At 55.1% G+C, this 20,821-nt stretch overlaps 9 protein-coding genes across 9 annotated transcripts; 2 read left to right on the forward strand and 7 right to left on the reverse strand.

The window, feature by feature from the left end:
• Positions 1-458: 458 nt before the first annotated feature.
• Positions 459-2,880, reverse strand: BO95DRAFT_368171 (putative C6 transcription factor; the record flags this gene model as incomplete). Its single annotated transcript, XM_025582817.1, has 6 exons — positions 459-717; positions 840-1,597; positions 1,736-2,388; positions 2,457-2,536; positions 2,614-2,726; positions 2,782-2,880. 6 exons carry the CDS (start codon positions 2,878-2,880, stop codon positions 459-461), a joined length of 1,962 nt encoding a protein of 653 aa, XP_025440172.1.
• Positions 2,881-3,228: 348 nt separating this feature from the next.
• On the reverse strand, positions 3,229-4,574 carry BO95DRAFT_206450 (PLP-dependent cysteine synthase family protein). Its single transcript, XM_025581076.1, has 2 exons — positions 4,409-4,574; positions 3,229-4,348 (listed from the first exon to the last, which is right to left on the reverse strand). Exon 2 carries the CDS (start codon positions 4,321-4,323, stop codon positions 3,373-3,375), a length of 951 nt encoding a protein of 316 aa, XP_025440173.1. The 5' UTR covers positions 4,324-4,348; positions 4,409-4,574; the 3' UTR covers positions 3,229-3,372.
• Positions 4,575-4,766: 192 nt separating this feature from the next.
• On the reverse strand, positions 4,767-6,476 carry BO95DRAFT_433856 (uncharacterized protein; the record flags this gene model as incomplete). The annotated part of the gene is made up of 1 exon (XM_025585114.1): positions 4,767-6,476. One exon carries the CDS (start codon positions 6,474-6,476, stop codon positions 4,767-4,769), a length of 1,710 nt encoding a protein of 569 aa, XP_025440174.1.
• A 1,727-nt stretch (positions 6,477-8,203) lies between these two features.
• BO95DRAFT_368172 (acyl-CoA oxidase) lies at positions 8,204-10,198 on the reverse strand (the record flags this gene model as incomplete). The annotated part of the gene is made up of 6 exons (XM_025582818.1): positions 8,204-8,721; positions 8,780-8,834; positions 8,888-9,608; positions 9,656-9,775; positions 9,829-10,027; positions 10,072-10,198. 6 exons carry the CDS (start codon positions 10,196-10,198, stop codon positions 8,204-8,206), a joined length of 1,740 nt encoding a protein of 579 aa, XP_025440175.1.
• A 186-nt stretch (positions 10,199-10,384) lies between these two features.
• On the reverse strand, positions 10,385-11,414 carry BO95DRAFT_206553 (MFS general substrate transporter). Its single transcript, XM_025581077.1, has 2 exons — positions 10,889-11,414; positions 10,385-10,823 (listed from the first exon to the last, which is right to left on the reverse strand). Exons 1-2 carry the CDS (start codon positions 11,250-11,252, stop codon positions 10,504-10,506), a joined length of 684 nt encoding a protein of 227 aa, XP_025440176.1. The 5' UTR covers positions 11,253-11,414; the 3' UTR covers positions 10,385-10,503.
• A 646-nt stretch (positions 11,415-12,060) lies between these two features.
• BO95DRAFT_454939 (amino acid transporter) lies at positions 12,061-14,153 on the reverse strand (the record flags this gene model as incomplete). Its single annotated transcript, XM_025588292.1, has 6 exons — positions 12,061-12,288; positions 12,371-12,684; positions 12,761-12,920; positions 12,979-13,669; positions 13,727-13,920; positions 14,112-14,153. 6 exons carry the CDS (start codon positions 14,151-14,153, stop codon positions 12,061-12,063), a joined length of 1,629 nt encoding a protein of 542 aa, XP_025440177.1.
• An 86-nt stretch (positions 14,154-14,239) lies between these two features.
• Positions 14,240-15,533, forward strand: BO95DRAFT_368054 (Clavaminate synthase-like protein; the record flags this gene model as incomplete). Its single annotated transcript, XM_025582806.1, has 4 exons — positions 14,240-14,626; positions 14,708-15,074; positions 15,133-15,255; positions 15,310-15,533. The coding sequence occupies 4 exons, from the start codon at positions 14,240-14,242 to the stop codon at positions 15,531-15,533; spliced, it is 1,101 nt and encodes a 366-aa protein (XP_025440178.1).
• Positions 15,534-15,763: 230 nt separating this feature from the next.
• On the forward strand, positions 15,764-17,237 carry BO95DRAFT_368027 (TauD/TfdA family dioxygenase; the record flags this gene model as incomplete). The annotated part of the gene is made up of 4 exons (XM_025582804.1): positions 15,764-16,013; positions 16,126-16,612; positions 16,688-16,996; positions 17,081-17,237. The coding sequence occupies 4 exons, from the start codon at positions 15,764-15,766 to the stop codon at positions 17,235-17,237; spliced, it is 1,203 nt and encodes a 400-aa protein (XP_025440179.1).
• A 2,093-nt stretch (positions 17,238-19,330) lies between these two features.
• BO95DRAFT_475133 (DUF3632 domain-containing protein) lies at positions 19,331-20,434 on the reverse strand. The gene is made up of 2 exons (XM_025589834.1): positions 19,969-20,434; positions 19,331-19,884 (listed from the first exon to the last, which is right to left on the reverse strand). The coding sequence occupies exons 1-2, from the start codon at positions 20,372-20,374 to the stop codon at positions 19,436-19,438; spliced, it is 855 nt and encodes a 284-aa protein (XP_025440180.1). The 5' UTR covers positions 20,375-20,434; the 3' UTR covers positions 19,331-19,435.
• Between the last annotated feature and the right edge of the window lie 387 nt (positions 20,435-20,821).

Genomic DNA, 20,821 nt, shown 5'->3' on the forward strand with positions numbered 1-20,821 from the left:
ACTTGCCCCAGTTTCCAGGATCCCTTGCTACAGTATATGATGAATAGCTCAAATGACAATGAAATCTTTTTTTATAAGATCCTGTCTCCTTTTTGTATTCTGTAATCGGTTTCTTGCCGCTATTATATGTGTGTAGTAGCGTAGTTTCGATCATTGCTCATGTCAATGCCCTCATCGAAGCATGAATGATCTATGCTCGCGTGCGTCTGGCTGTATGTGCCCTCCCCACATCTCCCTTTATACGGCTGGAATCACCCAGATCTATAAGTCTCTCCGTCCTCTATATATGCCAGGTCTGTACAAGCACCTTCTAGGCAGTAGACTCCAGCGCAACGACCCTCTTGAAGTAACTCAACAAAGACAATCCCGACCCGCGCAATCCAGCGCCTCACGCCAGACCCCTCTAACAAGAAAATCAAGAATTATCAAGCAAAGAAGAAGAAAAGAATAGAGGGAGACTACGCAGCAGCCCGCTCATTCCAGGCCTTCTCGATCGCGCAGCTAGCCAGTCGATACAGCTCCGTCACGAAGTCGGCGACCATCTTGATGTGCACGATCTCGTTGACCGAGGTGGGCTGGCGCAGGAAGATCCGCTCCATCATGCCCTTGGCCGTCTTGAGGAGGCCCAGGTCCTTGGTGGCCTGCGGGTCGGTGGGGTTCTGCAGGATGTTGCAGAAGATCGCGAGGAGGGCAGACATGGGGTAGAAGATGAGGGTCCTGTTTGCGGGGGTTAGAGGATGCTATTTCATTTGTGTGCTGGTTGAAACGGGAACAGGCGAAGGAGAGGGAGAAATGCCAAGTGGGTTGGCTGGGTGGGGGGAGGAAGGGACGAGACTAACCAGAATATGCCCGCCACCAGAACGTGCTCAGACGCCTGGAGATACAGCAAGGTGGAGCGGCTCGCTTCGACCGAGAGGGCCAGGCTGGAATTCACGCCGTCCATGATCCCGAACTGGTCCTTCGTCCAGGACTGGCAGCGGCTGCTGGCCTGGTGGATGATGGTCATGCACAGGTGGTAGTTCAGCCGCAGCATCACCTTGTGCATGTTGGCGTCCGGGTCCGGGGTCTCCTGGGAGAAGGAGAGCGTGGGGCGCCACTGCTGCGGGATCGAGAGCCGCCAGCGCTCGAGGTCGTCGTCGAGCTCGCGGATATCTTTCAGAAGCTCCGCATCGGTCTTCTTCAGCGCCCGGAACGAGTACAGCGCGCTGTACGCCCGCGACTTGATGATACTAAGCCGGATGTCCACCGGGTAGAGCGGGTCCTCGTCCGTCTTGCGGGTGGGCAGCATGCAGTCCGCGCCGTGCGCGTGTAGGGTGTCCATGTAATTGGGGGGTAAGGTCAGGTCGCAGTTGTCGTCGCTGAAGGTCTGCGGCTGCCCCGTGCGCAGGGAGACGTCCTTCTCGAACGTGTAACAGAGCCAGAAGATGCGCCGGATGTGCTGCTGGGTGCGCACGCTAGTCTCGTCGGGAAGCGACGCCAGGTACTCGGGCGAATAGCAGAACGCCGTGTGACCTCCAAGGATGAAGATCATGCGAGCGGCTAGCCCGCCGTAGTAGTTTGCGGATTGTAGGTTTCCGGTCACAAGCTCGTACACTGCCTATGTGGGGTTAGCAAACGATATGCAAGCATCATCCCCTGTGTGAGCAGCAATGACCAGCAAGAGACCCATTGATGGCATCAAATGCTTTTGTTGATAGGTAAGGCAGGATGTACAATCCGAAAGGCGTAGACTTACCAGCATGGTAATCACTTGCAGTCCTTCCAGGGAACTTGTTTCTTGCAAGATCTGAGGCACGAGATACTGCGCCTTGACAATATAAGCCTCGTTATCCACCGGAACCAACCCTCTGTGTAGTTCATACTCAGGGGTGGGTATGAGACTTGCAAAAGCCACGAACGCAAAGATGGAGGCTCGAACGCTTGCCCTCTCATATGGGACCCGGCCATGTGGCTGCTCGTATGCTGCGTTGATGGTCTCTCTGTACAAGACCGGATCCAAAACCGGGAAGATCAGCCGCATCAATGTCGAGCAAAACATGTTATAGTAGCTCTCGACGATGTGCCGTTCTGGGAGCTCAAATGCGTTCTCTGTGGTGGAGTTCATCATCAGAGCATCGTAGTTGAACGCCCTCTGTCGTTCCCACGGAGTCCTGACAGAACTGACTAGCCTGCTGAATGAGACATTCTGGCCCGTCCTCGCTTGAACCCATTGCCTTCCCTCTGGTAGCAATAAAGGAATACCGGTGAACAAGTTGAACACACCGAGCTCGCGCCCTGCAAAGTGCAGAGCCACCGACGACGAGCCCGAGCTCTGCTTGTAAGGCGCGGGAGAAGCCTCGGAGGATGCATCTGGAACACTGCTTGGTGCACGAATCCGCACATTGTCGTCTCTTCCGGCCGGGGCTGCTTGACATCAGTCAGCGAAGCCGAAGAGGCTATGCTCAATTTCGACGAACCCGGTTCATTCATCAACTTGCTGCCCAAGAGCTTCTCTATCCGCTCAATTCGCTCGGCTAGATCTGATGAATCTCCTGGACTAGCGTTCCTACGGTCGATTAGATTTCCCCCGGGTCAAGCAAATGAGTGTCTTCTGGATTCGGTGGCCATGCATACCCCCTTACAGGTTTAGCGATCTTCCGCTTCCTCACGGTCACCCTCTCGAACGTGCACGGAATGTCATGATGACTACACCAGTTACATTGCGGCTGCGCGCCATCACATTTGATCTACAGGACGTCAGAGACCAGAAAGAAGAAGTACAGTCCAGGTGGCGAGGCAGACCTTTCTTTTGAAGCACGAGTCGCACGCCCTCGCAATACGTTTCCTGGGCCTCCGGATCTCCTCGTCAGACTTCTCTGCCGAGGACGGCGAGGGAAACATTTAGATGGGGGTATAAATGCTTGAAGCAGTCTATCGAGGTTGTAACGATCTATAAGGGTCTGATATGCCGAAAGAAAAGGTTGCACAACCACAGAAGATCGGATGAAGAAACCCGGTCTTCCGATGCCGCTGACAAATCTCCTCGTGGCAGGTTCTTGCTGCCTTGTGTGCTTTGTAAGCGGACCGCGACTTGGAGCTCGGCCATTCTATTTCCGACTTCCCTTGAATATCTTCACCATTGCATTGAAAGACCCCAATGTATATGAAATGCACTCAATGCCATACGGAACCTTCTCAAAATTACTTGAATAATTACCAAGGCGAAAGGTAGCAGGCTAAATAAAGAGAAAAGTAAACGAACAGCCCAACAAACCACGATGGCACCGCTAATTCCACCAACCCCCGGCCCACGCCAGCATTTTCATTAATCATCAAATCTTCAGACCTTCGAGACAGTCTTTCAATACAAGTCTATTTGAGGCCATTCAAAGTCTAATCGTCGGCGAAAAGACTGCCACTCATGTACTTAAACCCAGTATCACAAGCGACCGTGACAACCGTCTTTCCCGGCCCCAGCTCTTTCGCCAGTGCAATCGCAGCGACAACATTCAACCCCGTCGACGTTCCAACCAACAAACCCTCTTCTCTCGCAAGTCGCTGACACATCTCACGGGCGTCTTCCTCCGGTATGCCGCGCGCCTCATCATAGAGCTCCCGATCCAAGTGTGCGGGCATGTACCCGAGCCCAATCCCATCGACCTGGTGCGACCCCGCGCGACCTTCAGTGATGACAGGGGAAGACGCCGGCTCAAGCACTACCACGCGCGTCTGGGGCCATTGGGCCTTCAAGACCCTGGAGACAGCCATCGCCATGCCCGCACCGCCCACAGCGCCGCAGAAGGCATCGATTCCGTCCGGAAACTGCTGCAGTAATTCCCTGCCGATGCCCTCGTAGCCAATCAGCGCGTCGTGGTTGGTGGCCTGATTCGTGTAGAAGTAGTTGTCGCCGGTGTCAACGATCTCTTGTGCGCGTCGCATCATGGACGGGACCAGATCGGGCGTGATCTGGCCTGAGGGACTGTGGATGAGCTCGACCTCCGCCCCCAGGGCACGCATCGTCCGGATCTTTTCGGTGGCGAAAGCGTCGGACGAGACCACGAGGAACTTGTAGCCCTTGACGCCGCAGATGAAGGCGAGCGCGGACCCGGTGCTCCCACCGGTGGCTTCGACCACGGTCATTCCGGGTCGGAGGTCTCCGCGTCGCTCGGCTTCTTCAATCATCGATCGCGCCATTCGGTCTTTGTGCGAACCGGTGGGATTGCCGGTTTCGACTTTGAGGTAGACGTCGGCATGGTTATTGGGGACGACTTTGCGGAGGCGGACCACCGGCGTGTTGCCGATCAAAGCTAGGCTGGAGGATACAGTTGTGGGTGCGACGGTCATGGTGCTTGCTTTTGCAGTACGTATACTGAAGGGTGTTGGCTGGAGACTGAGAAGTTGCTGGTGGTTGAAGCCATGGAGCTCGTACTGAGAGATGGATCAACGTGAGTCACGCCGAGGTATACCCGAGTCTATTTCACTCGCTAATCAATAAGAACGCTAATGAAGAAAGGCGAGGGTCTCGACCCTGAGGGTCGGACCCTCTTATCGAACATGAGAATAATGAGTGTGCGGAGACATGCCGAGAAAGAGTCATGCCAAGACTAACCGCGGAAAAGTCATCACAAACAGCTGCAGATCAATCCACCTCAAAAACAGAAAACAAGAGAAGACCATAGATCATCAAGCGGAACCTTCACAAGCAAGCTTATAGGTATAGTGAGTTAAGTGTTCATGGAACGGTATTCACAAAAAGATAGAGTATGGCGCTGCCCATACCTTGCCCTCTACCTGGCCTGATTGGAGTCAAATGAGCGCTCAAGTATCTTGCCAAGTGCAGGGGGAGTCGAGGTATCTATGGGCCAAGTTGTTCCCGAGTGGTGCGGAGGTGTCATGTTACTACTGACATTGGTGGCTGGTTTCTCGTTCCCAGTCGTCGGAGGACTATCCAATACCTTTCTCGATCTTTTGCCAACACCTTTGGTCTTAGGAGACTTGATCGGAGTAGCAGACGGCTCATGACGTAGCCTCGCTCTGAGTTCCATATCTTCTTGAGGGGCTGGAGAAGACTTGGGTGTCTTTGTATCGATTCTTTTTGGAGTCGATGGCGGTGTTTTCTCCGCAGCTTTCTTCCTAGTACACTTGGTCGGAGTAGTGCATGACTTCTTGACTGAATCCGCTCCGGCTTTACTCTCTTTGCGAGGGGACTCGGATGCTTCAGTGTCTTCAGTCCGGGCTATCTCGCGGTTCGGCGCAAATGATACCCACAGGAACAAGATAGCAGAGACAAGAAGGTCAAAGACTACTCCAAGCGACAAAAATGCTGCATGCACCACGGATATTGCGTCCGACGATGCTGGGATGGGTAAATCGCCATAAAATATGGCGGAAATGAGAAGCCTCGCCCATATGATTATCAAAAGGAACCTGGCGGGCCTTGTCAAAGAGTGAGACGTGCGAGTGTCTTTGATTAGAGCAAGGAATGCTTGGTATCTGTACCTGGCCCGCGCTGGGTTAGTCCATGCTTCCCATCCTGCTCGAATGCAACAATCTTTTGCCTTCGGGTCTGATGTGGAAGTCCGGTTGACCTTGCACGTTTCGCACAAGAAAAACTTAGAAGACTGGCTTTGAAACAAGTCCAGTCGGTCTTGCCAGACAGTCTTCAATACTCCACCACGGGTATATGGCTCATACGTTCGCAGCCAGATTTGCCAAGATTTGATGAGTCCAGACGCATGAGCTATGTCAACATCGAAGTACTCTCTGTGCCTCGTCCCGCAGTTGCAGACATTATTAGATCGCCGGTTGTGTAGCTCGATCAAGACCAGTCTCTCCACACATTTGTACCCTCTGAAGGAGTCGCCATATTTCAGTTCCCAGTTTTCGCGCTTGCAATTTGTTTTGTGTTGGTCTTCTCGTCCTTTGGGATTCGATGTATGGCCGACCTTCACAGACGGATTGCTAGGTTCAGATTCTGGATCATAGAACGTGTACACATATCCTGGCTGATCATCACACCTTTTGCCTAGTGCTTCGATCATTTTCTTGATCATATCGTCCTGATCGAGATGCTTCACTTGTATCACATCGGCTTCCTCTGCGTCGGAGTCGTACTCTGACGCCGAGGGCACTAGGGTTCCTCCCTCCTCACTGATGCTACCATTCGGGGATGGCAGTCCATAGGGCTCCTGATTCTGATATGGAGAGCCATGCGGCTCTTTTGGTATTTCAGGCGCTCTGTAAGAACGACCTGTCTTTTGCTTCGCCCAATTCTCCCATGTTTGATCGTTGATCGGGTTTGAATGACCCCTGCGTGTCGGAGTTGCAGCTGGAAACCCTTCTTGTTGTTCGTCGAATGACTCTCGAGGGGTGTTGCCGGCCAGATCAGTCTGAGTCTCTGATAGCAAGCAAGAATATCCTGGTTCATCCTGGACAGGGCTCTTATCCCCGAAATAACCCCTTACGTGGGCAACAATAAAAGGGAGCCAAGTCGACATTGCTGAATGCTGGGGCTCGAAGATTGGCGAGAGATGATGATACTGGTTCAAAGTATAGCCATGTTGTCGCTTATATAGCACCTTCGCTCGGCTTCGACCATCCTGAGAGCCGACTTCAGCTGTGAGGGGTAACGGAAGTGTAGCGTGTGAGGCTGTACCCCTGTCGGTACATGACTCTCCCCAAATAACTTACATCGTGATAGGGACCGGCTGCCCTCGAAATACAAAGCTAGCAAGGGGTGATAGTGCCTTGACTGGACTTATACCTGGTCAGGTGCAGTAGTCGAGACGCTGGCCCGCTTAGTCTACCGTTGGCTTCGCGTAGCTCGCCATACTTGACCCCCAAGCGCTTATGTGTGGCTTAACTTTGAGGCGCATAAGCCGTGAGGTTACTTCCGACCTTCAACCCGATTGCAATCATTGACCCTGGAGTGTTACCATCTCTAGGCCCCAGCGTTTGTGGTTGTGAACGATTCCTGCCGTGAAATGCCGATCATCGTGCTGTGGCAGTGCTGAGCTCACCGGCGTTGGGAACTTCGAAAGGCTGGTAAACACAGACCTTGCGATTATTGATAAACCTCATGAACATGATTGGAGCTCTCGCACAGGCCCCAGATGTCTGGCCCTGTCAAATGAGATGGATGTTAATAGATCGGAGCTGAACCCACCTCCTTCGGCATCTTGCCCATCACAGAGCCCCGCACAAATCTATCGTACCCAGAAAATGGCATGAGTATCTGTTAACATTTACTTCGACGCCCAATAAGGTGGTGGCTCGACCCGTTCTGTCTTGTTAGTGAAAATGAGCACTGCTGGGCCGTGGCTCCATTACAGAAGAGAACGAGACTGGAACCATGGAGAAAAAGAAGACTTTGATTCGGAAACGAAAACAGTTATATACGCTATGTTGAGCAATCAATGGAGGGATATCAAGACAGGGAAAGAAGCATCATGTCATCGGAGTGTTAATCTGTCACCCATACACCCGAGAACACGCCACCGGACAGACAGTTGTGTTGTTATTCGTTGGAAGGAGGTCGGTCGCTGTGCTGGGAGTATTCGTGGCGCAGCAATATCGTGCTTGTGCAAATAGCGGGATAAGCGTAAACGCTAGTTCTATGTATGTCTGTTAGTTGTCTATTCCAGTCGGGATCCTCTGGGTGAAAGTAACATACCACATCACAGTGCAGATACAGCAGTCGCATTCTTCGTCACCGCAATCACATCCGAAGCAAGGCTTGGATACTGTCTTGATGGGTTTCCTAATCGAAGACCCCGAGCTGGAGGAGGGGAGTGTGAAGTTGACGGGAGAGGAGAAGGATCGGACGCTCATCGTGGGCGATGTTTAATGGAATGGATGGAAGTATTTGATGTGGTTCAAGCTAGATTGCAGCAGGCAGCTTTGGAGACGGGCTGGTTGGAGAAAAGGAACCAGGAACAGAGAAGGGCGAATAAGTATGAGAGTTGGAGAGAGAGAGCAACCAACGGTCGGGGCCCAGCCATCAACGTCATACGTGGGTCACGATCCTCAGGCTGTCAGGCTGTCAGGCCGTCGCCCCGTCCGGTCCGCCAAGCCTTCCCTTTTTCGCTCCGCCTTTCCGTAGTTACTCCGTTCTATCGACAACAACAACAACAACAACAACCACAACCACACAATAGCCGTGTCATTTTCATACTAGATTGACTAAGAAATCACTTTTCCCTGTATTTTACAACGGATCCTACTCCTAAAGCCTCGGGTGGAAGACTGCTGCCCTCCCGTCTGCCCTCGCAGTGAATGTGCGAGCGACGTTGATGAAGTCGTCCCACTTGGCGCCAGACAACATCGGAGCCGTGCAGTACGGCTCAATGCCGAGATCATTGAGATGCCTATTAAGTTTTGACATGACAGCATCGCATGCTGTACTCTCCATCTCATACTGGGCAGCTCTGCTCAGCCCCAAACACTCCATGTACCAGCTAGGATCACTTCTCACCGCCTCCGACTCATACATGGCCAACAAGTCACCGTCCACCCCCCGCTTGGCAGCAATCTCAAAAGCCATGCGCTGTCCGATCGCCAGCATCACTGGCCGACATCGAGGCAAGATGAACTTATTATACTCGGTGCTTCGATGACTCTCAAAGGTTTTGAGAAGCTCCCGTAATTCAGCTATGATACCGCTCTCATGTTTGGCCAACAACGACGTGGGGTTTTCTGCTTCGGGGATCTCACAACGTTCGAGCAATATCTCTGTGGCATGGCCTAATAATAGCTCAGAGGGGTTCGTACCCAGTGGTTCTATAGGTCACAAATGACTTACGGATGCAAAGAACTAGGAGCTCCCCCTCTGCGATGCTCGTACATCGTGTCAGAGACTGTCGTATGTCAGTAGAACGGCCTGAGCAATTGAGCAGTTAGAACAGCACACCTCTACGTTTGCCATCTGGTTCTCAGGAAACATTCCCTGCGCCCCACTTCTCTCGACTAAGGCACTGAGGCTTTCCTGTCCATTATACACGAACAAGGACTTGAGCGCCGCGCTCAGTGCATGCCTAGACATGACGCTGAGGGATGAATTGTTCTGCTGGGACACTACCCACTCCACTAGCGGCTCCATGACGGCAACGTGGGCCAAGGCACGCGCGATCGGCAGTTGCTGAGTCCTGAAGCTGAGAATCGGGACTCTTTCCCTATGAACACCCTCCTGGACTGTTCGCTGTTGACTGTACTTTCCCGCAGTAAACGCCGCACATTTCAGGAAAGGGATAGTCCACAGGCTCAATGCGAGAGATCCAAGCCGGAGTTGGCCAATGGCGAACAGGAACTGAGCACGCAGATTGCCAGGCTTGGCTAGGTCTCCAAGCATAGCACTTGCTTCTAGACGCACATGATCAAAGGTCGTCAGGCTATGGTCAAGCATTTCGCCGCAGCCTATCGGCGGAAGCAGCCTAGATAAATTAGACAACAATTCAGCCTGCAGGCAGTCAATGGTCACTTGCCATGACTTGACACCTTGGCACATCCGATAACCGTCATTGATGGGAACCACGAAAGGTCGAATCCCTCGATCTTCTCCCTCGACGAGAAGGCGTGCCATGACCAATGCAACTCGGGGAATTCCCGCCATCGGCATGGATGGTGGCATGAACCTTTTTTTCTCAGTATTTGCATGTTCCGTTGGCCATGGTTCACATACTTGGCCGCGTTCCGGTTCGGGGTGTTCAAGATGAACCCGCCATCCGACTCCCATGTGGCAGTAGTCTCCAGATTCCTTGCGTCACACCCATGACCAACTTCGTTCAGCATGAAAGCCCCACTGCAGACAAGGCATATGAGCAAGAGTCTACACAATCCTTAACCAAGGCTTACCATATATCGAACTCAAGAAACTCCCTGATAAGAGGATCCAGATCCGGTCTCTTCTTCACATAGGTGGCGAGAGTGCCCACGACAAGGTTATACTGAATGCTCAGATTGATGTGCGCGACCGGGTCCCGTACGATGATACCATCCATGTGAGCACGCTGGGACTTTGGTGAAACACGAATGACGTCGTCCAAGGTCAATGCTAGACCACATTAGCCTGGAAGCTTAAGTATGGGTTTGACTGACCCCAATGTTTGGCAATGGCCCTGGCTCGCAGGTAAGAAAGCTCTAGACGTTCTCTCCGTGAGGTATTCTTGTAGTGGAGCTGAAACAGCTCAGTTGAGAGAAGATCAATCGTTGATAATGGCTGCATATTGGAACGCTCCGTCCTTTTCTGAATTCGGAATAAGCACACTCGGCATGGACTTTCAAGAGGTTTGACGTACTATTTGTACTAGGCCATGCGAGGTTGCGTCGTTGATCTTGCGTCACAGATGACCTACGCCACCAGCCGGTCTCCGGCTGAGATGCATCAGCATCTATGGAGCACGGGATGTTTTGCCGAACGAAGCATTATACTTCAAAATCCCGGCTAGACTCAACAATACCGGTTTTGGCTTTTTTAGGCTTTCTGGAGCCAGGCTGTACTCCGGCAATACCAGGAAGCCTTCTTTCTAATCAAGGATTAGGAAAATGCTTACTTGTTTCCAGTTGTGTACATTCTGGAATAAAGAACAATATACAGCCGAACCTGGACTCTTGCCAAACTTGGATAATATTTCTGTTTAAGCCATGACCAAAAAGAATGACCTCCAGCCAGAAGCCCCAGCGCCAGGACAAACCCGGAATGATATATCCGCTGATGATCGGGGTCAGATTGACGGAGACGATGACGGCAAAATTCCAGAGCCCGACGCGCAGGCCCCGTTCGTGCACGTGGAGGACCTCGTTGTTGGACGATGTTCCGGCTAGAGCAAAGAATCTTCCCATACCTAGTCCTGTTGGTCATAGAGGATCTCAGTATGTTGGTATCGTAGAGAGGTTCTTGGATATTGGCGCAGACCTTGGAAAACACAGGATGCGATCAGCGAGGAGTACGACTTTGCAACCGCAGCCCAACAGCATGAGATCAGGACCAAAAGCGTGGTGAATAAGTCCACTGGGCGTCTGCCGAAGCAATTGGCAACAGGGGAGCAGACGTAGGCGCTGACGCCCAGGACCATGATAAGACTGCCCTTCAAGAGGGTGACGCTGGTCAGGCTGACATGGATATCTGCCGCGACGAACACAAAGCCTGGCACAATCAGGGGCCCTAGGTCGCCTGTGGCGCATGAGCCCCGGATAATGGCGGCGAAGAGCAGTTCCCGGCGAGTTCGGGTCCAGTCACTCGGGGCTATTGGGGATGGTGACGGTCGAATCCTCAGCATTGTGTTGCGTGCGTTCTTTGAACTCGAGTTGGTTGTCTAGTCAGGCTTGCAGCGCGCCATCCTACCCCTTAATCCATCTATGCACTTATTTAGATGCGCACACATACCTTGATGCCGGGATTGAGTTTAAGATCCATCTGGTTTCTCTGGGCGGATGTTGTTCTTCCGCCCGGGCCCTTAGAAACAGTTGCTTATCAGATCAATCGGGGCTTATCGCCGCAGCGGAGGTCTGCTGTCAGGCAATTGAACAATAAATCTGACATCCCCTCTAGCACCTGCGCCCTCTACCTTATCTAACCTTCAGATAGAATGAGAACGGCCGTCACCGTCTTTTCCCGTGCCCGGAAGAAACAGCGTTTACGGCTTAGGCAGAGGAGGGCGGATGCGGGGCCGCGCACGGTACGGGCATTTTCATCGGTTCGGTTGGTTCACCGGCACGAGGTACTAAAGTCAGTGCATTGAGCGTCTGTGGTCTACTCCATATAGAAGATCTAGCGAGGAGGGGAAAGACAGGCTGCATCGTACGGCTTGAGCCGTTGGGTGAGTCGTGCAAGTCCACTTGTTGTCGAGGCCTCTCCGGGTGAGAATCCAGTCTAGTATGTGTACCCCCACGCATCTCAACCTGGTCTCAAACTTTGGCATGTTCGGCCTTCGTGAAGCCATCGGAAGTAAATGACTTCCGCAAAGCTGCTCAGCCTCAAGGGTGGTCAGACACCCGGAAACACTACACGTCCTCTGACAGCTCGTTCCGCATTGCATTTCTTTTGGGTTCTTCAGATCCGTGGGAGGAGTCCAGAGGGACCCTCCACTACCGCGGCTCCTTCAGCATCAAAAACCGAGTCACCTGCGACCCATCGGTCAGATCCTTCGTCACGGGATGGAGACTGTACCCAAACAGCCAGGGCAGCACCGCAAAGCGCAGCAGATAGTACACCACGCCGAGCCCCAGGATCCCCAACGCCACGACGGGACTCAACCAGTACGGAATCCGGGATGCACTCGAGTTGGGCGGCACAAACGGCATGGCCAGGAGGAACTTTCACACGCGATCAGCCTTACGTTAGCCTAGCCAAACAATCCGCACCTGGGTGATTGGGACGGGACGGAGGGGAATGTACGGTGTTCGCGGCAAGATAGAACCCGATCACCGGCCACGGCGCCGGGTAGGAGGACGACCACCCTTCCCCGGTCCGCGTGAGGCGCATCCTCACCAGCCCCACCGTGATGGCCGTCAGCATCAGACACATCGGGTACGAGGAGAGCCCGACGACGAAGCTGAAGGCGTCGCCCGCGGGCGGGGCGCAGATGAACAGGACCGTCACCCCGAGGTGCACGATCAGCGCGGCAATGGGGGTCTTAAACGGCCGGTTCTGCATCATGATGTCCGGGAACGGGGCGATGCCGTCTTTGGCGAGTTCTTGGAGGAGGCGCGCTGCATTTGGGGATCAAACTCAGCTGGAGTGGGGATTCGGAGGGGTTTTCGGGGGAACGAGAGAAAGAAGACTTACGGACGACGAATGCCACTCCTAGGAGATGGCCGAGGGCGGATAGCGCTACGAGGGCGGGCAGGGCTCGCGTGGCGGCGGTCTCGCCGAAGACGTTGCGGAACAGGCTGGCTGCGATCGTGACGCTGGCGGTGCGGAATTCCTCCTTGGGCACGCCGGCGAACTATTGTCCAGTGGAACGAAGATCAGTTATGGCCTTCTAGGGCAGTGGGAATACTCACATACGCCACGTTGGCGAGGACATACAGCACGGTGATGATGCCCATGGCGCAAGGCAGGGCGATTCGGAGGGTGTGTTCGGGGTTCTTGACCTCCGACAGCACGGCATTCACATTGTCGTAGCCCTGGTACGAGAAGATGGCGTCGAGGAGGGCGGTGCCGATATCGTACCCGTTGTTCGAGGTGCCCTCGAAGGAGGTCTGGAGGTCGAAGTTGTGGGGTTTGGGGATGCGGAGATGCCCCGCCAGCGCGGCAAACCCCGTGCACACGATGAAGAGCAGCGTGAAGAGCTTGACCATGCTCAGCACATCCTGCATCGCCCGTCCCACGCGAGGCGCCACCGTGTGCACGCCCACGGCGAAGGAGACCGCTGCAATGGCCAGCCCGCGTTCCTTCCAGGTCGTCGACTCCACCCCGGCGGCGGACAGGAGGTACTCGGCGGCGGTGATGGCGTTGCTGGCGGAGACCTGCAGGAACAGGCAGAAGAAGAGGTAGATGCACGTCTGCATGCGCTTGGGGGCGAAGGAGCGTTCCAGGTACACCTTGATGCCCCCGGAGCGAGGAATCCCACTGCCGAATTCCAGCATGACCAGTGCTCCGCAGGCGGAGATGATCCCCGCAATCACCCACAGCAGTAGCGACAGCCCGACACTGCCAGAGAGCTTGAAGATGGTCGAGGGGGTGGAGAAGATTCTATCCTCTGTGAGCAAGAAACAAAATGTCCTTGGATTGGCACATCAACGGACTAACCCGGCGCCTATAATCTTGTTGACAATCAGCGAGATGGCTCCCAGCACTCCAATCTTGCGATCCTGGAGCACATGATTCTCGTTGACGGTGAGTCGCTCCCCACGCTTGAGGCTGTCATCGTCAGGGTGAGACTGGGATGAATGTGTCTGGACCGTCGCCTTGGAGATTATGTCGCTGCCCATTTTGACTCCAGCCTGGAATGCACAGCCATAGCCCCGGGCTCGGAACAAAGTAGTTTATATACGTACTGATCTGATCAAACCCTAGTCCTGATCAGCAAATGACGTGATAGACGCCACAACCTGCAAGCTCGTGGAATCCTGTCGGCTTCACTCCGAAGTAAATCAAGCTGCCAAGAGGGCTAACTCTTAGTGGATGAGTTCACCTGCAGCTGGGATGGCGTTATTCCCACCAAGCCCCACCCCATCCCCATCCGCAGCCCATATTAAGACGACCGCTGTGAGAGAGAAACTCCATTTCCATGTAAGAAAAACACCAATGAATGCCTGCACTATGACTACTACTTTCCGACCATTCGACGTGCCAGGCGCCCAGACCGTGCATGGAAATGCTTTTCCCTATGGACTGGAAATCCACCGCCCGGATGGAGCAGCCAGCAGTGGCGTGCCGACGGTCGATGATGCCGTGACGGCCATCGCCTCGTTAGCTGAGTCCGGACGCCTGTCCGAGCTGCTCCAGCGACATGGCGCCGTGATCATCCACGGGATCGGCCATCCCTCCGCGGAGACGTTCGCGCGACTCGTCAACGCCGCCGAGAAAGCGCGCGGCTCCCATCCGTTCGAGCAGATTGGTCTCGCCGGGAAACGCACCCTGGTGGCCGAGAATGTGTGGACGGCCAACGAGGGACCGTCCGATCGTCGATTCTACCAGCACAATGAGGTAGGCCGCTGTGCTGTACCTCATACCACATTCCCATCAAAAGGAAGCAGAATGAATGGTTGACCATGTCTTTCTGTCCAGTATTCACGGTACACGCGCTTCCCGTCCAACATCCACTTCTACTGCCAGACGAAAGCCCCGCGCGGTGGACAAACCCCGATCGCACACAGCGCCTTGGTCTACGAGAGGCTGCAGTATGCGGTGCCTGCCCTCGTGCACGAGGTCCACCAACGGGGCCTGGCCATGAAGATGGTCTTCCGGGCCCCGGGTCACGAGGGCCGGGGAAACGAGTTCAACTGGGCGGGCGAGCACAGCTTTGGACAAGAGTTTGAGGCCGGGGATGATCGCGACACGCAGAAGGCCAAGGTTAAAGCGCAGGTGCGCAGGCTCACTCCGAGTTTCCGGTGGTTGAAGGACGATACGCTGGAGTTGACGCAGCATATTCCGGGTACGTCCATTCCCTACGTAGTCTTCGAGTGCGGGTACAGTACTGATTCGTGCGGAAGGTATTCAACGCGCTCCTGCTAGCGGACGACCGGTTTGGTTTAACGGGTTGGTCGGTCGGTATGGAATGACGCGTGATCTGGGAGCGTTGGAGCCACCGTATCTGGGGCGCGATGGAATGACATGTAGGATAGAGCCCCCTCCGGACACTCCGATGGAATGCTAACAAGTGAGGGTAGATCTGCCGTGCGACTATGGCGATGGGACTGTCATCCCTGCGGAGTACCTCCAACGGCTGGAGGAGGTGGTGGATGGTCTGGAGATCGATCTTTGTCTGGCGGAAGGGAATCTGCTGCTGGTGGACAATTTCCAGGTGTCGCACGGGCGCAAGCCGTGGACGGGGGATCGCCGAATCCTGGTGAGCATGTGGGCGAACGACCAAGCTCTGATTGAAGCTTTTTGAAGAGGTGAAGCTTCTGCTAGAGAAGGAGTAGCAGCCCGTGATCGTGGAAGATGTCGGATTAAAATGGCGCGCATGCATGCATTGTGGAGAGCGATGGCGTGCTGCATCCCGGCCATCACCACATCTTAGCTCTCAACAGCGCCATAAGCACAGATAAGAATAGATAAGAACCCCGCAAATACTCCAGCCCCATCCAAACAAATCAACACGCACGCACGCCCACGTTCACCATGACTGCCGTCGAGACTCTCGTCCAGCCTGACATTCAGTACCATCCCGACTGGGACAAATGCCAGGCCCGAACAGCCCGACGCAAGGCCACGGAGACTCTCCCCCAGACCGTACCAAACGGCTTTCCCACGGAACTGGTCTCCAACCTCGTCTGGGAAGGCAAGGATGTCGCGAGTCGCGATGACTGGGTGGTGCGTTTGAGCGAGACGGAGCTGGATGAGATCCATGGCGCCTTGCAGAGCTTCAAAGGTACAGTACCGTAGGTTAGGGCATCAACGCCCGCACCCTAAGTAGCCCTACCTAATCCCCATCCCCATCCATCGTGTCCAGTTCCGTTCCTAAGCCCTCCCGATCATCACAGCGCGCAATCTCCCCTGGGGAGCGATCGATCAATCCACCTTCCCCCTACCAACGCTACACGATCGCCTCCGCCAGCAATCGCGAGAACTACACCTGGGCCGGGGATTCTTCGTCCTGCGCGGCCTACGCATCGACCACTACTCCCGGGAAGACAACATCCTCATCTACGCGGGGGTATCCGCGCACGTCGGCAACATCCGCGGACGGCAGGAGGACCAGCGCTTCAGCAGCGGCACGTCGCTCGTGCTCTCGCACATCAAGGACATCACGCGCACCACGCGCGCCGGCACCATCGGCGCGCCCTCCAACACCGCCGACAAGCAAGTCTTCCACACCGACGCGGGCGACATCGTCTCGCTGCTGTGCCTCCACCCCGCGGCCGCCGGCGGCGAAAGCAAGATCGCCAGCAGCTGGCTGGTGTACAACATCCTGGCGCGCGAGCGCCCGGATCTGATCCACACCTTGTCGCAGGACTGGGTGGTCGATGGGTATGCATGCATGCAGCCGGCGCATCTTTCAGTTGCCAAGCGAGAGAGAAAACTAACAGACAGAGAAACATAGAGCTTCAACAACCCCGCTTCGCCCTACACCAAACGCCCCCTGCTCTACTGCCAGCCCGCCACCGATGAATCCACCCCGGACCGCGTCCTCATCCAGTACGCCCGCCGCTACTTCACCGGCTTCCAGGCCCAGCCCCGCTCCGCGGACATGCCCCCGATCACCGAGGCGCAGGCCGAGGCCCTCGACGCCTTGCACTTCCTGGCCGAGCAGCACAGCGCCGCGCTGGATTTCCAAAAGGGGGATGTGCAGTACATCAACAATTTGAGTATCTTCCACGCCCGGAATAGGTTCTGGGATGAGCCGGGGAAGGAGTACGTTGCCTTTGCCCCTCCTCCTCACTCACCAAGTGCCCCATGCTGTGAGAGAAGAGGTGTCTTGTGCTGACACATTCATAGACGCCATTTGCTGCGACTGTGGCTGCGCGATCCGGAGTACGCGTGGGAGACGCCCGAGCCGCTGCGGAAACGGTGGGATATCGTCTACAAGGATGTGCGGGTCGAGGAGCAGGTGTTTCCGCTGGAGCCGCGGTTGCGGAAGACGGTTGGCGCTTGAGCGATTTGCCGCGAAATGGATTGTGGTTGGTTGGTGGACTGGAACTCTGGGGACTCGGTGATGATAGATAGTTGATTCGGGAAAGTTGTGGTAGCTTCGCGGCACAGGTTGTTCCAGTGAACTCGGAAATGGGCTGCAGGTACCAGATCGTAACGCTTTGGCCTCGACTATCTAAACCGTTTGGCCTGGTTGTACAGTTACACCAATAGTCCCCCAGTTGTCGGGCCTCGCACACTATCAATAAGACAGACAAATGATATTGGCTTCATGCTACAGCCTACTCCTACCCCCACCCCTTCCCTCCTGCCCGCCCAGTCTTCGCCCCGCCCTCGAACCGCATCAAGACCTTCGTCTCCAACCGCTTCGAGAACCGACGATACGCCTTCGGAGCATGCTCGATATCCACCACCGAAGAGAACACGAACCCGGGCCCCTCGCCTTGGCCCCCCCCCCCGGATCAGCTCCAGCAGCGGCGCCACCGCGGTCTTCGAGTCCACCGGCCCCGCGCGCAGGGTCAGACCCTTCTTCCACACCCCCGACAGCGGGCACGGCACCGTCGGCGAGATCGTATCCCCGCGTTGCACACGCCCGGGGACGTCGGCATCGCGAAGTACACCCCGACGATCGCCAGCCCGCCGCCCACGCGGGTGCACCGCCGTGAGGCGCATCACCGCGTCGGTCTGCCGGACAATCGTCAGCTTGGGGAGGGTGCGCACGTGGATGTGTACGGATGGCCGTCGAAGACCACGGCGCGCATGGTCGGTTTGTTGGTCGTGGATGGGTCTGGATCGGGCATGTTCTGAGCGTTTTGGCTTGGAGAGGGGGTTGGCAATGGAGTGGGGGTGGGGGTAATAAGGATAGCAGGTTATATGTAGCATGTAGGCGGAGTGGTCGGGTCAGCCGTCGCATGTGCTCATTTGTAATAGCTTCATCGAAACACCACAGGGATCCTCTGGGATCCCCCCCCCCCCCAAAGACGAACTGCTAAACTATCTATTCATCGATCGTCCGAACTGGAAACTGAGGAGACCGCCCAGATTCGAGAAAATCCAAGCAATCCCTCTTATCAGCATTGATGCAGCTGACAAGATCCATATGGTTTCCAAGTCCCAGGCCACAGGAGAACGGGACTAGGACTCTCACTTTTCCGGGATGGTCAGGGCCTTTAAGTGAACCTAGCCATGATCCTGATTATTTTCTCTATGATTGAATGGATGAAACAGGGGTTATGTCGAAAAGTATTGCATTCGACCACAAAAGTACTCGTGGTGGGCTGCCAGGACGTGATCGGCAAGGCCAAAAGACCGAATTTCCTCTAACGTTATATAGTATAGATAGTCACTACCACCTCTTTTCAGGTTACTCTAAGCGCGTCATCTCGACTATCCGAGTTAATAATGGCGACCAACGCTCTAGTGAGCACCAAAGCATCATCCTCCGAGCCGGATGCCGATCTCGAGGTCCGGGCGGGCGTGGTTATGGGTCGTATCCGAAGTGGCGCAGCGCATACCTCTACTGCCGAAAAAGTCCAGACGGGGATATGGAGGGGATCTACTTTGAGGATAAAGACCTCCCCCACGCCCCGAATATCCGGGAGTGGGAATGGCGCGTGGTCTTCATAGAGGAGTCCGGGCCTGACACGGAGCCGCAGGTGCTTTATGGTAGAAAGCCGCGCTTGGACTCCATTCCCGAGTTTCTGGACTGCTACGTGAGTGGGCTGGAGAGCTTGGATGCCCGTACGCTGCTTAGTCTCCGCCGGCATGCAGGTGGATGTGAAACCGATTGTGAGTCGGATTGTGATGAACATCTTCTACTCTGTTAGACTTTTCTCCTATACTGGGGGATTGAAGAAAATGATTGAGAATTTAGAGTCCTGGCCATCGGGTGGCTCCTGATAGGCGTCGGCCAAGGCATGCGAGCAAAAGCAGCAACAAAGAAGATGTCATATAATCTATCCCCAGTCAGACAATCCGTCTTTGATACAGCAGCCGATCAACCAATGAGTACACCGTAAAGTCTGCAGAATCTACTACCCAATCAGCACAGTCAACCAGGAGTCACCTGAAGGCGAGTCCTTATGGAGCTCAGCACTAGGCCTTGCCACGGGTCCGGTTTCACCTAATGTAAATCCCCTCAAATTCAAGAGTAGAACTACTAATCAGACTATACGCACCAAAGCCACGAGAGTGACACCTGGTTCATGGAAGCCTCCTCAGCGTATCCCGCTGCTGAGCCCTTCCCAACTCCGTCAATGCCGTCTGGATCAGCTCCTGCGTACTCCGCCGACGAAACTCGCGCCGTGCCGCCTGCAGTCCCTCCTCCCAGCGCCGCCATCGGGGCAGATCGAAGTAGCGAGGATCCTCCGGACTATCCCCGAATCTCCGCCGCGCCTGACAATTCTCCCACATCCGTGCTCCGGCATAGAAGAACCAGATACAGGCGGCGCGCACCGCCTCCTCGACCGGTTCATCTTCTTCCTCAAATGCGCTCCGGCACGCGTACAGCCCATACAGCGAGAAATCCATGGGATGGCCGAGCGCATCCGCCGCGGCCGTCAGCTGCGCCATGAACGCGGTCCGGTTCTCCCACTCCCGGACCTCGGCCGGGGGATACTCCTCTGCCTCGGGGTATTCCTTCTTAACATAACCTGCTTGGTCCCAGTCAGCGAAGGTGTGCGCGAACGAACCCGACAGCGGCGGAAAGGAGAAAGAAAGGGAGGGGGTCCACGCACGGAAACCAGATCTATCGGCCAAGTAAATGCGGAGGTAGGGGAGATCGGTCCAGAGTTTCAGATCCTCGGCCGCTGTCAGCGGTCGCCCCGTGACCGGGTCGATGACGGGGGTCTTTTGGAGCTGGGCGACGAACTCGATGAGCTTCGCCTGCTGCGCAGCTGGGGTGAGACTCGCGAGTTCGACGAGCGGGAACATCGTGAACCACGCATGGTTGCCTGCGTTGCTTGTGTTGTTGCCGCTGCTGTCCAAGGGCTCGTTCTCCTGCGGTGGGGTCTCGCGGGTCTGAAGCAGTCGTTGGACGGCCGCGGTAGGAGAGGCATCGGGTTTCTGGAGGAGCTCCGCAAGGACTTGGACTTCCGGTCGCTCCAGAAGCTCGGAGCCGAACTCTTCCAGAAAGGCCTCCATTGCTGATGGGGTGGAGTTTGGGGTGTTGATGAGTGTGGTGTTGTTTTGGGTGATGAAACAAGGTAGATGAAGCACACGGTGGGTGTTCGTTTTAAAAGGAGTTAATGATTAGTCGATGGCGGTAAGCACTACCTGAACTAACCGAGACAGTCAGTCAGCAATCTCTTGGTTGTTCTGTTGGATGTCCTAGTCACAGATTAGTTGACAGCCCTTAGTATTAGTATAGGATGATTCTGAAGCCCAGTGGCCGAATCGTAAGCTGTCAGCCCTGCACCTCCAACCGGCCCCCAGTTGGCCCCAATTAACACTGCCCTGCCCTGACCACCCACGCTGTTTGGGGCTGAGAATCCATTTTGGCCCTCGTGGAGTTTGACCCCCAATTGTCAACAAGATAATAGGGTCAAAAGTGCAGGCTATATAAAGCCACCGTCGCTGCACCCACCGTTT

This window comes from Aspergillus brunneoviolaceus (genome assembly GCF_003184695.1).
Source record: "Aspergillus brunneoviolaceus CBS 621.78 unplaced genomic scaffold BO95scaffold_52, whole genome shotgun sequence".
NCBI lineage: Eukaryota > Fungi > Ascomycota > Eurotiomycetes > Eurotiales > Aspergillaceae > Aspergillus > Aspergillus brunneoviolaceus.

Excerpts from the sequence above, each read along its gene's own strand:
- BO95DRAFT_206450 (XM_025581076.1), bottom strand. The coding sequence starts at position 4,323 with ATGACCGTCGCACCCACAACTGTATCCTCCAGCCTAGCTTTGATCGGC.
- BO95DRAFT_206553 (XM_025581077.1), bottom strand. The coding sequence starts at position 11,252 with ATGCTGAGGATTCGACCGTCACCATCCCCAATAGCCCCGAGTGACTGG. Across the intron at positions 10,824-10,888 it reads CGCATCCTGTGTTTTCCAAG|GACTAGGTATGGGAAGATTC; the intron begins GTCTGCGCCAAT and ends TATGACCAACAG.
- BO95DRAFT_475133 (XM_025589834.1), bottom strand. The coding sequence starts at position 20,374 with ATGGAGGCCTTTCTGGAAGAGTTCGGCTCCGAGCTTCTGGAGCGACCG. Across the intron at positions 19,885-19,968 it reads GGCCGATAGATCTGGTTTCC|GTTATGTTAAGAAGGAATAC; the intron begins GTGCGTGGACCC and ends GGGACCAAGCAG.